At 45.3% G+C, this 13,389-nt stretch overlaps 1 protein-coding gene and 1 long non-coding RNA gene across 7 annotated transcripts in view; one reads left to right on the top strand and one right to left on the bottom strand.

Annotated features, from left to right (window-relative positions):
* The window catches only part of PROX1 (prospero homeobox 1), a 50,022-nt gene extending 38,613 nt beyond the window's left edge, over positions 1–11,409 (bottom strand). Inside the window, exons 1-4 of one of the 6 annotated variants that reach the window (XM_047704601.1) lie at positions 10,943–11,409; positions 10,702–10,807; positions 5,039–5,082; positions 1,195–2,986 (exon numbers count right to left, since the gene is read on the bottom strand). In XM_047704601.1, coding sequence (XP_047560557.1) covers positions 1,195–2,919 — 1,725 coding nt within the window. In that variant the 5' untranslated portion in view covers positions 2,920–2,986; positions 5,039–5,082; positions 10,702–10,807; positions 10,943–11,409. Of the gene's footprint in view, positions 1–1,194; positions 2,987–5,038; positions 5,083–9,861; positions 9,987–10,109; positions 10,628–10,701; positions 10,808–10,942 lie in introns of those variants that run through there. The other 5 variants (XM_047704606.1, XM_047704602.1, XM_047704603.1 and 2 more) reach the window with 5 other exon arrangements.
* Positions 9,301–10,837, top strand: LOC125085816 (uncharacterized). The gene is made up of 2 exons (XR_007123013.1): positions 9,301–9,399; positions 9,532–10,837. It is a non-coding gene; the product is annotated as an uncharacterized LOC125085816 (long non-coding RNA).
* Positions 11,410–13,389: the final 1,980 nt, after the last annotated feature.

Below are 13,389 nucleotides of genomic sequence, written 5' to 3'. Positions count from 1 at the left end.
AGAGCCAACTTAATTGCTAAATTTTATGTCCATCTGGCAATTGATTATAAAAGAAACATGCCTCTACCTGCCCCCAAATGCTACCATTCGACTACCCCCAAACACCAACAACCACAAGAGTTTTAAAAATTTACTGAAAGGACCAAATTACAGAGGAAAAAAAAAATGTCTGTTAAAAATAGTTGGAGTTCAGGACAGGTCTAATAAAAAAATATAACTGGCATCTCTACCTAAAAAGTCAGGTTCAAAATATAAAAGTGTCATAAAAAAGAGCCATTTTTAAGTCGAATACAGCTGAGTTTTATATTTAATTGTGCTCTCTTGCTTTCCAAAATAATTTGCTTTGTGTATGTTAGGACAAAAGATTTCTGTGTATGGCTGAACAGAGGTTAATCATGCATAGAGGCAGCTGCACCAGACCCAAAGAACAGACCTTGGGTGAACGTGAGAGCGAGAGAGAGAGACCAATGCCGTCTGAATAAATCAGTACCTGTGTATTTCCTTAAAGAAACACCAACAACGACAAACGAAGTCAACTTAAAGATTAAAGAGAGACTCTGACTCCCCCCTCCCCCACCCCTGTGTCCATTTTTCTCTCACGGGAGCCTCCCACCAGTAAAGTCCTCTTCATAAGATTAAATCAGGTCTTCTTTACATGGCCCAGGAGCCTTGCAGATGGTTTAAAGCGAGAATTCTTCTTATGGGATCTTAGGGATCTCAAAACTGACTTTTCTCTTGACTCCATGATAAAGCTTACACCTTTAAAAAAAAAAAACTGATAGAATTCAATATTATAATGAGATTTTTTGGGTCCATCTCTGACTCTACTCCTAAAAGAAATTTAAAAAAAAAAAAAAGAAAAAGAAAAGAAAAAAGAAGAGAATGCAGGAAGAATAGCAGAAAAAGCACTGCTGAAAAGCACATATTAAATACCAGCTCTCTGAGGCAATTAACAACTTGTGAAAGTTGCAAAGATGTAGGTTTCCTGCGAAGCTTTTGTGCCATCAGGAGTGCAGCACGTGTGCTGATAAAAGCCTATTACTCTGAATAATAGGAAAGATTGCATTCCTAAGAAGATACTAATCTACGTTATTCTATATATTGTGGAAACCTGACCTTTGGGGAAGCCTTTTGGTTTTGTTTTGTTTTGTTTTGTTTCGTTTTCCTCGAGGGGGGTGGAAAAGAAAAGGATATTGCACTTCCCGAATACGGTGAGATTTCGGACATGTCTTGAAGATCGCCACACTCGGACTTGATGAGCGACAGGGAGAGCCCTTCTGCGGTGCTGGGTGGGTGTGCTGGTGAACAAGGATGGTGGCTCAGGTGGTGGGATGACATCTTGGTCCTCAGACTCGTGGTCTCCCTAGTTAAGTCTAAGGATTCGGGAGAGGCTCTGTCTTTTCCCGAGAAGGAGCCGGAGGGAGCACCTAATGGACTCTGAAATGGGTAGGCCATCAGGGGAAGGGGGAAGGGGTGGCGGAAGGTGGACGTGGTGAAGCCAGCGGTGGCGGAGAGAGGCGACTGGTGCAGGGGCTGGTGGTGGCCGCCGGCCGGGGGGCCGGTGGTGGCCTGGTCGGAGGAGTTTTTGCGGACCACCAGGGGCAGTGCTTCCGTCTGGTCTGTGGAACTGGGCATCTGCACGTTGCCAAAGGTGTCCAGGGGGTTCGGAATGATGACGTCGCCGAAGCACTGCAGGCGCTGGTTGGCGGTGTGGAAATTGTGGTTCTCCCCGTTGACGGCGAATCTGGCCTGGGGGATCTGGAGAGGCGGGAAGACCTGAGGAACCTGGCGGGAGGGTTTGGCTGCAAAGACTTTGACCACAGTGTCCACAACTTGCGACATGGCAGTGTTCAGTTCCTGCTTCAAGGTCTCGGCCAAATGTTTGCCTTCTGGTTGTAAGGAGTTTGGCCCGTGATCTCTCTCTTTGTTGTTGCCTTCACGTTTCGGCTTGTTCTCCGCCAGCTCCTGCTCCCTGATCAGGGCGCGGGCTCGGTCGATGAACTGTCCCGGGTCCAGCTCGCACATCTCAGTGTCTGACCGCCCCACGGAGTCCTGGGCCCTGGCGTCCAGGATCTCTGAGCGCATGCTGTCTTCAGACAGGTTCCCATCTTCATCATTTTCAGAGTCGGTGCTGTCATAGATTTGGTAGAACTTCTCCTGCAGCTGGCGCAGCTGTTTCTGCATGTCCTCCAGCTGCTGCTTCAGCTGTCGGCGCTCCTCTCGCTTCTGTTCTTTTCGGGCTGAAACCAGCTGCTGGAAACTCTGTTGCTGCTGCTGGGGCAGCTTCTGCTTGCGTTTGTTTTCTCTGTAACTTTCTCGGGGACTCACAGACTGCGGGGCCATCTCTCTTTCATTTTCATTGCCCCTTAATGCCACGCTGGGGGAATGGCTCATCCCCCGAATGATGTTCTCAACCCGGGCCCGCTTTGCTCTCAGGTGCTCATCACATAAGCGATCCATGTCGAACTGGCTCATGGTAGGCCTGCCGAACGGGGAAAGACACTCTGGGGGGCTGTCTCTTGAAGAGTTGCTGCATATATCCTCCTGATGCACTTCGGAGCCTGTACTAGAGAGACCGCTGGCTTGGAAACTGGGCTCCGTGCCACCATTTTTGTTCATGTTATTTTTCAACAGCTGGGAAATTATGGTTGCTCCTGGAAAAGGCATCATGGCATCTTCATACGAGTTCGCCCTCTTCAGCAGCTTGCGGAGTACGTTTGACTTTTCCCCATCTGCATGCTGAACCACAGAATATTCAACATCCTGCTCAGAACCTTGGGGATTCATGGCACTAAAAAACGTCGCTCTTGCCTTAGCAAAAAATGCAGATGCTGTCCCTACCGTCCTTTTCACTCCAATGTCAACTCTTCTCCTCTTGGTCTGCCGGCTTAAGAGGGCTGTGCTGTCATGGTCAGGCATCACTGGACAGCTACTGTGCCATCTTCAAAAGCTCGTCAGCTGGGCACAGCTCAAGAATCCCGGGACCCTGGCCAACAGAACAAAAGGACTGATGAATCATTTTCTTTAAATTTCTCCAAATTTCCTGACCTCAATCCTGAATCAAATGCAAAATGCATAGGCTCTGGGATTTATGGCACATTACAATTATTGCAATTTATTATGCACTCTGCTTGAAATGAAACATTTTTAAATATTTCTGCTCCACTGGTTTAAGATGGATTAAGATTAAAAAAAAAAAAAAAAAGCAAAAACTGCTTAAGCACCAGTAATATGATTCTCTTTCACAAATGCCTAAAATGATACTGTTTATCTTCAGAAGAAACAGTAGATTATAAGAACACAGCCTCTGACGACCAATTGATTAAATTTTGGGCATTGAGATTCATATTACAGAAGAAGATGAAAGTGGTCTATACTTAAGAAATAAGGTTCAATTTTGAGGCCGTGTGAAATTTGGATGAAAAATTCCATTTCTGAGGTAAAATTACTGTGGTTTTAATGCTATTAAAGGAAAAGGACTTGAAAATAAATGCAAACACTTAACACACCCCCTTTATTGCTGAATTTTAAAATATTTTTGTCGTATATGAAAAGGGAAAGAGAACACCCCCATCAGCATCTATCCAATATAAATGGCCAATTTAACATTGAAATAAATGCACAAATACTCATTTTACAAGTCTGCTTATTTAGCATAGATATGCATTTTTATTAGTAAAATCACATTCGAAAATGGTATCTGTTGCTATATTTTAACACAAGTGTGAGAATATTTATACATTTCTGTGATGTCCTTTTGATGACTTGAGTTATTACAAAGTTGGACTCGCTGCAAAAGAAGGAATTGTCACATTTTAGAAATCGATATGTGGACCTATAAGTTGAATTAGGCAAGGGTAAATACATCTTTGGTATCGGTTTTCTTCTGTTCCAATCTGCCAAAATAATACTCCAAATGCCTAAGGAAACTTTAACATACACCATTTATGAATCATGTTTCTTATGCAAATGAAAGAAAAAAAGATAAATAAAGGGAAAATTGGCATCAATCAAAATACAGGAGGAAAGAGCAGTACCTTTTCTGCATATGAACTTCCATTGTTTCTTGAGGACCCATCTAAAAAGAGAATATCCTTCCTTGCATTTCATAAAAGGCACTTGACATATTTTGTGACTTATTACCTAGTGAGGCTAGCCCCAAATTTTGTGTAAATATAAGATGTTGTATCTTTTTGCTTACAATTAACATTTTATGAAGAAAATGAAAATATTTTTTTCACACAGGGTTTATCTAATATTAAACTTCACGTCTGCTTAACAGAGCACATCTTCACAATAACAGGGTCTATTGCCAAAGGCAGCGTGCAGAGTGTTTGGAACAGCTCCCATCTCTTTCGGTTCACCTGTAAAAACATCTACGTGCTCCCTAGGACTGCATCTGTGGCTAGTTTTAAAGAATGACTATCCATGCAAATAGGCATAATTTCAGCATGAAATAACCTGTAAAAATCAAGAAAATGCTCATTGCTTAGATGACAGTGTGTGGGTTTTTAATTCTTTTTTTTTTTTTTAACCAACAAAGATTTCATCCTGCATTCCTTATTCCTGGTCTCTATATGAAGATACAGCATTTTTTTAAAAAAGACTGTTTTAGAGTATCATGTAGGCGATATGATGCTTCTCCATATTTTTCATATTCTTAAAAGTGAAATACTTTTTGTATGCCCCAGGATAAAATTTCCTGAAGTCGGAATGGAAACAGATCTTAAGAACTTCAATACAGGTTTCAAAATCGGTTTCAGAATGATTTGGAACCCTCACACATCAGTAATAAAACTGCATTCAGGAATACAAAAATGCAATGACAAATATTTCACTGGCATATTAGGTCTGATAAATCTGGTGTAACAATCAGATGAGAAAAAGAAAAAGACCGAGACAAACAAGAAAAGGGATGAATTATTTCAAAGCCCAGGAAGACTTGCACATTGGGGGTAGGTCTTTGCAAGGAGGACTTTTTTGTGTGTCTATCAGCTCTCCAAAAATAGAGTTCATTGCCATTATTTAAAAATTTTACCTTTTTTTCTTTTTGTGTGCAAATCCTTTTCTCTTTAATATCACCTGAAAAACACACGAGTCTCCAATCAAAACCTTGAACAAACTTTCTGCAGTCTTTTTCTTCCTCTATTCATCTTAATCTAGATTTTCCTCCTACCCGTCCTTGCTAGGAGAAGAGCATTTCTGCAACTGAGGCTCAGAAATGACAGGCTGGTGTAAGGGATGAGCACAAGGTCATGCCCAGGCATCCTTCCTTTCCCGACTGCTATTTACCTCTGTGTCAACTGCACTTCCTCTCAGCCGGCCTAGGTATCAACAGCTGCATCCCTGCCTCAAGCCCAAGCCAAGAAGAGGGCTGTGCTCTTCCTAAGGTGGAAAGACACAATACTCTCATCTTTGGTGGATGGTTAAGTGTGAATTAAACATCCTTGTTGGGTCTTTCAAGAAGAGAACATCCTGTTACTTCCTTTGAATTCACCAAACTAAACTGATTCTTCCAGTCCTCTTTTAACCGGTCATCAGTTTTAGATTAGGTAGCCTTCTGTTATCTGTTTTAGGCTAAGAGAATTTAAACACTTTTAGGTCTTATAAAATGTTCAGCTGAGATGTAACCAATAAGACAACACAAACAGGAAAAATTGTACATTCCACTAAGACAAGGCATTATATTAATAGGCACAAGTCAATACATCTCTCCATAGAGCTAAGACCTAAAACTAAAACTTAGAACTAAAGGTATCGTAGTAGTACACATGGGGACCATAACCCATGGAGGCAACAGAGATGAAGCCATTATAACTGCTTGACGTAATACTTCATTAGCATCTTGATTCATGAACAAGATCTCTATGTGAACACATACACCACTTGAGAAAATGCATTGTTACGTGATGCTAACAGAAATTAAATCACTCAAAAACACTCTTAAAGGCGCTTCCATGGATTTCCTAATTCAGAATTTAGAGAATGCTATGCACTGACTTTACCACTGATACCATCCTGTCCATTAAGATGTTTAGAAATTCCCTTATTTCTCAACATCTGTACTAAGCCACAAGGTCTCAACTACAATTATTATTGATTCTTATTATATTTTAATCTTAACATTAATTTTGAGTTTAACCAGGCAATATGAAACCTTTGGATCAGCACTTGTGAACACCTATATCAGCAAGTCTGCAGAAAAAATTACTGATATAGAATTTGAACCCAAATGGATCGTCGTTTGGATACACATATTGTATTCCTATAAACTCCTCTGTGATTGGTATGAAAACCCAGACAGAATAGTTCTATTTTTAAATATTTTGCCATACATTTGGTACACAAATGCTTTACTAATTCTTATACAATGAATATCTTGACAGAGCAGATTCTTCCCAGAAAAAGATAAGAACACACATCCGGGTATAATCAAGTCAGCTTGTAACTACTCCAAAAGATTCATTAAGATCTGAATTATCTGAAGAATGTCAGACGATCTAACATAGGGACTCCTAAGGAACCTGGTGGCTTCATGTTAGAAAAGAATTTTCAGTGAAGAATTTCAAAGGAACACGGAAGGAGAAAGTGGTTAAGTGCTCTACTTTAATAAAGAAGTTATTTGGGGGAGGGGAGCACAACTTTTACTGTATCTATCTGGAGTCCAGATTCTGGACAAAGAAGTGTTCATTATGGTAATTATCCAAACAGTTCAGACAAATCTTTTATGAGACAGGGGGAGTGTAAGGTTGGCATCGTTTCCTGTTTGGATCACTTAGATTATCTGTCTTTGTTGATGAAATTATTTGAAGAAATTTCTCAAGCCTACACTTTATTTCCTATGGAAAACCGCCTTTGAATAGGCCTCTAACCTACTTGGGCCAACCTGGTTATGAAATTTCAAGTGGAATATCATTAACAAAGAACATTACAAATCCACCTAAAATTCAGTCATTCAAGGGGGGAAAAAAGATCAGATGGTTAGACGGAGGGACTCTCCTCCAACACCACCAAATCACTAAGCTACCCTCCTCACTGTATTCAAGAGTTCATTTCTGCTAATTAGCAACTTGCCCTTCGGAGATGTTTCTGCTTATTGTAAGGTTAAGAAAGCGTTTTAGGTTTAGTCTGAAGAACCCACTTGACACAAGTTAATACTTCAATTAACTAAGATTGTATTGTCAAATCTTATATCAGGCTTCAAATTTTCCGATCATAAGAGAGTTCTCAAATCACAACCATTTCACTGAAAATCCCTCCATCCTATCAAAAATTCCACACATTTTCCACCTGCACAATGAGCACAGAGTATTTTCTGAGATATGCCACAAATATTCACTTGTACTTATTTAAAAAGCAGTAATTCACCAAATTACTAAATAAATGATCTCAAGGCAAAACACTTACGCTTTTTTTCTTTTCGTGGAACACTGAAACACTCTAAATGTCCTTTGAAGCATTAGAGTACACTAGGCAGTAAGGTTTGAGAAATTCCTCACGTATATGTCCTTTCCAGTTTATACAGGTACTTAATTAGAATCCAATTATAATAACATGTCACACACAATCCATCTTCATATCATAAAACCACTAACATTTTATAATTCTTTGTTAATCCTAAACCTAAAAATTCCTTATATTAGAAAATACAAGACAATCCCTTAACTGATATAAGAAATTCATGAAAAAGGCCTATTTGCACTTTGAACAAATAAAGAGCAACCCTGGCAGCTATAGCTCATGTTTTAAGATCGCAAGGGCTCCTTACACAGGAACCATGCTAGGAAATGAATAAAGTGAGAACAAAGATGCATGTTACGTATGCATGACTTTTTTTTTCCCCACAAGGTGGTGATTAAACTAAACAGAATTCTGCATAATGGACACATAAAAAATATCAGTAAGTACCCAGCGCAGATAATCCCCATTAAAAATAAGGCGAATGGACATATCCATAGATGACATGAAAAAACTTCCAAAGAATCCAAGGAAAGTATTGGGGGAGGGACCTGAATGTGTTAAGGCTGAAGAGCAAATACACAGGCCATCGCATTTTCGTGAAACAATGATCACCGCCCAAACAGCAAAACCAACCGAGAAAACCATTCGCCCTGTAATCTATTTCTACGGCACACAAGAAGTAGCCTGCTTCAAGAAAAACTTTAAGAGTCAAGTTTGAATCATCCAGCCCTAGTGCTTACATCGAATTCTCAGTATCTTCCTGCAACATCAAGCCTCAGGCCTTACCTTCCCCTATTTTACCATTATAAACAGGTCCACGTTGTAGCATATGGACAGGTTAACCTGAACGCTCCCCTCTTCCCTGCTCACCACACACAGCCCATTCCATTCTGAAAATACTCAGAAGTTCCCTCAAGAAGCTCTTCAGAGCCGACCGCTTGCATCTTGCCTCCAATAGAAACAAGCAGTTACCTCTCACGTACTTGAGATTTTCCTTCTCCGTCCAAGTAATAACTAGGACATCTGGCACATGTCTGGTACAATGACAGGCTCATTCTACTTTATGAGAGTATTTAACATCGGACTTGAAAGACTTTGTGCACGTACCTATTCTTTCTGGGCAGGGAGAAAGCACGCTAAAAAGATAAGCTTTAACAACAGTAACACTTTCAAATGACTTTTGGTATCCAGGCAGTTACACACACCACCCGTGGCTGCCCAAAACACACAAGCACACCAAAGACAGCTCTCCCCCACCCCCCACCCCCTTCGGCACCGCAGACCTGGGAGATAGGCATAAACCAGAGAGGGGAGCAAAAGGAAAGTCAATCTCCGTCCACCTGCCGCCTGAGGTGGGGGTGCTTTCGGCTGCCTGGCAGACAGAAGTCTGAGACACAGCCTCAGCCGCAGCCTGCCAACATCCTTAAGAAAAATAAACAAACACAAACCAACTCACCCCCCCCCACCCCCCAAGCACAGAACTCCCACGGCAGGGCTCAAAACGTTAACAACAGCCTGGTTCCCATTAGCCCCGACAATCCTATTAACCGGGGCGCCCATAAATTCATAAACCTTGGGAAGCCTGGAGCACACATTGTGGTCTGGAACTGCGCAGACACACACAGACACAGAGGAAATTTGCACCTGTCTTTCTTGACACAACACACCTGTCAGGCCCTGCCCATGCACAGCACTCTACTAATAGACCTCTGCCTACCTAGTTTAGGAAAGGAAATTATTTTTTTGTAAGGGAGGTTATAGGTGGGAGGGAAGGAGGGTGGGAGGGAGGGGTTGAGGGAAGGGGGGGCAGAGGGGAAGAGGGAGAGAGAACAAGACACTTACAGCCTTGACTCTGAGAGAAGGCCACCCTGTGCTTGCACTGTTTTTATAAGCTCAAGGAGACAACACAGACCTTCTTGGAAAAATAAAAACAAGCAGGTGAGTTCCCAGCCTTCCCCCAGGCGGAGTAGGGTTCTGGATTGCCAAGAACAGCAGTTTCACACTCCAACCTGCCTCCTTGGGCTATTTAAGACGGTCGCCCAACCCCTCCTCCTCCTCCTTCTCTGCCAGCCTGGAGGGCTCTCAACTTCCGAAAAGAGCTGAGAAGTGGCGGGAGAAGGGTGAGTCTCGCTGGAAAGCGACTCCCTTCAGCCATTCCACGCCCCCCACCCGAACTCCAATCCACACTTCTCACCAACATTCAGTTTCAGCAGGAGTAAGTGGCTAGCCCGCCAGAAGAACCGACAACTTGCTGAACTGGACTTTGGTGATGTCTCCCTGCCAACGCCACCGCCCCCCCCCCCCCCCCCCCCCGCCTGCGCCCTCCTCCTAGTCTGTTCGGCCAAGATAGCGGCTCTTCCCGCCCTCCTCACTATTCTTCCCAGTAACAATCCCCCTCACCTCTGTTCTCCTCCCTCCCCAGTCCTCCGAACTGGGGCAGAACCGCAGGTACCACCCAGACAAGACCAGATCCGAGCAGCCCGACAGCGCAGACTGCCAGCGAGCGCGGAGAGAGTCCTCGCCTCGCGCATCCGCAGCGGGAGAACATCCCCTACCCCCACCCGCACCGCGACCGCTCGGGCCCCCAGCGGCGCTCGGGCCCCCATCCCTGCGCCACCCCACCTCCCGAGGCTCCTGCGCCGCCTTACCCAACTCAACCTGACCTAGCCCTGGCTCCTCGGAGCTCGGGAGAGGGGCGCCGCGCGGGTTTCCCGGGACCATCTCTCCACCGCTCCAACCCCGATTTCAACATTTCGGCTTCGACAGCGTTTTGCGAGCAAAGTCACAGAGCGCCCTCCTCCTCCCTCCCCCCTCCTCTCTACTCCCCAGCCCTCTGCTGGGGTTAAAAAGGAGAAGTGAAAGGTATGCAAATGACAAGCAAATTGGAAGAGCCTGGAAGAAAGGCAGCTATAATAAACAAGACAAAGAGAAAGGACGAGGGGACCAGCACCGGAGTTTTAGCCGGGGGAGACGGGGAGGATGAAGCTTGGCGGAAAGCGGGGATCCAGGCGAACAAAAAGCGACCCGGTCCCCCTCGCGGTCCTCTCTCCCGAGGAGGCAGGGCAGGAGAAAGAAGGAAAGGGAGCAGACGCCTCCTCACAGCGCAGAAACAGTACACAAAAGGTGACAAGATCAGCGACAAGTCCAGCCGTATCAGCCACCCCCACCCCCCCCATCGCCACCACCACCCCAGCCACCAGCAGGAAAGAGAAAGAAATAAAAGCCAAGCGGATCACTTACTCTTAGGAACTGGGAGGAGCGGAGCGCTGAGTTCCACGGAGGCTCCTGCTTAGAAACTGTTTAGAGCCTATTTTATGACGATTCATTTAAATAACACCATTTTCTCCTGGAAAAAAAAAAAAAATGTTTACACGGGTATGAGTAATGGGAGTCTCTTTTCTTTTCTTCCCATTCAAGAACAAGCCAGGACAAGTGATTCTGGAAAAGGGGAGGGGACTGGCGAGGGGGAGCGGATACTTACGCGGTGCAGAGGGCAGGGGGACCGAGCGCGGTTTCGCCGGCAGGGAGAGGAGCACACGCGCGCGCACACACGCGGCGGTGTCTCGCGGGGGATGAATGTGATAATTGGACCCGGGCCGGTGAGTGTGCGCGAGCGGGGCGAGCGGGCGTCGGAGAGGGGACGGAGGGAAGGGTGGGAGGGGGCAGGAGAGGAGAGGAGAGGGAAGAAGAGGAGGCAGAGGAGAGCAGGGAGGAGCGGAGAGAGCAGCGGAGAGAAAGGAGCGGAGGCGAGAGGAGCGGGAGCGGGCGGCCCGGCGAGAGCTCTTTTGCGCCGCGGCGCTTCCCCGGCTGCAATGGTGTATGATTTCAGAGCGCTCCCTCAGCTGAGGGCTCCGCTCCACAACAAGATTTACTTTAAGACACAGCTGAAGGAAACAGGAAGACTGCACGTCACAGTCTGACTGACGTACCCGGCCCCAGCACCCAATCGCGAGGCGCCTTCGGATTCAAGGGGGGATAGCGAGGCAAGAGAACTTGGGAGGAAAAAAAAATATATAAAAGGGGTGGGGGTGAGGGGCTGGGAAGAGAGGAGGGGAGAGGGGCCCCGCGCTCCCCCTCCCCCCGCCTCCATCCCCGGCCCCCACCCCCGCCCCCGCCCTGCCACCGCTTCGGGGCGACGGGATCGCCGCGCCGGGGCCGGAGCGAGCCATCTGCGGGCACTGTGCAAAGCGGGCGACGGCGCGAGCGGCGCTCGGCTCACACTAGCTCGTCCAGGACGCAGGTCCTTCCCCCCCCCCCACCCCCCTTCCTTCCCCAGATACGGCTGATCCAGTTCCCCGAGCGGCCGAGCGTGGAGCGGACTTGGGTGGAGGAAGGCACGGAAAAGTGTCCTGGAGAAAAAGTGGGGCTTTAGGGGTGGGGTGGTCTAGGAGGAGGGAGCGAGGTAGCTCAAATCGTTCCACCTTTAAATGGTCATAGGTAGTATCAAGAATACATGTCACCCTTGCTTCCTTTTAAAGGCGAGGTGGACAATAAAATACAGGTAGGTTTGGGATTAAAATCATGGGTGCCAGAGGCTTCCCTTGGGCTCCGCTGCATCTGGTAGCCGACCAGTATTGGCTGACTTCCAGTTAATCTCCCGTCAAAATTATTAGGAATATGAGTATTTGCCCTTGGTTATTGGGGTTGTAGAAACAGCAGCCTTTTTTTGGGGGGGGGGAATCTTGCAAACATTACCTCGCAATTACCCCGCACTAACTCACTCACCCCAGAATGACCAAAGAGAGAGGTTTCATATAGGAGTACACAGTTTTGACGCCTGGGTAACAAACTTTGAAGTTTATTAGGTAAGAAATTTCAAACACTTAAATTTCGGGCTTCAACATAAAGCTATAGAAAATTCACTTTGGTTTGACATTTCTTGGATGAAAAATAACTGGCAAGATTTCTTTAGATAATGTGGCTCTTAAAGAGCTCCTTGGGGGTTTGCAACTTACAAATGCTAAAGGGCATTTCTAGCCGCAGCCCGAATGTGTCTTTCACCGGGCACCCTAAACGGCTTTTAATAAAGCAACCGTGTTTATGTCCTAAAGATCCTATAAAAGCCAGGACTTACAAGGGCTGCGAAGCAGAAACATTCATACCTAGTCGATTACACACGCAGTTTTTAGGTAGGAAGGGGGCAAGTACTTTTTGTATGTTCCTCGAATTCAGGCAGATCAAAGGTTGAATGACTTTGGGACAACAGTGTTTATGAGCTATGTTAAAAGTACACTGGCGGACAACTACCACCATCTTCTGCAACACACACACACACACACACACACACACACTCACACACACCTCTTTCCTAGGACCTTTACAAATTCAGCCTCAAATTCATCAGACTGTGAAGAAGTCTTCTCTTTGAATAAGAATAGAGATGATAACATGTCTGAGACTATACCCTGTAGGAAACTTTTGGCACGGGATTCAAACATTGAAAAGAAGGGGGAAAAAATCAAGCTGGCTAGGGTAGGTGTCAGGGATAAGAAAAGAGACTTGCTTGAGCATCCCCAGCCTTCATTCCTCCCCTTCCGCCACCCCCAGACACTCCCTCCACACCATTAGGGAAACCACACAGACGCACACAAACACACCACTCACACTTACAATGATCGGCTATTGTATCAAGTGTTGTAACCGGGATGTGACAATTTAGGCTGGGAACAGAAATAATCTATCAACGTGCCCATTAGATACAGGATGGAATAATGCTTCTATTGGTTGGGTCCTTTCGAGGTAAGCGGGTGTATTGAGCGAGGAAATGTGCGTTCTGTGAATGGATCAAGGCTACTTCCTTTCTTCTTTTCCGTCCTATTATTTTCTTTAAGTATCCCAGTTTGTACATATGTTAGCGCCAGCCGACAAATAAACTGGTAGGAGTCAAAGATATATGCCCTCCATACCTTAAAACCATCTGCTCAGTTT

This window comes from Lutra lutra, chromosome 15 (genome assembly GCF_902655055.1).
Source record: "Lutra lutra chromosome 15, mLutLut1.2, whole genome shotgun sequence".
Taxonomy (NCBI): Eukaryota; Metazoa; Chordata; class Mammalia; order Carnivora; family Mustelidae; genus Lutra; species Lutra lutra.
The sequence above is the reverse complement of the archived record's forward strand: the minus strand, read 5'-3'. Positions and strand labels throughout refer to the sequence as shown.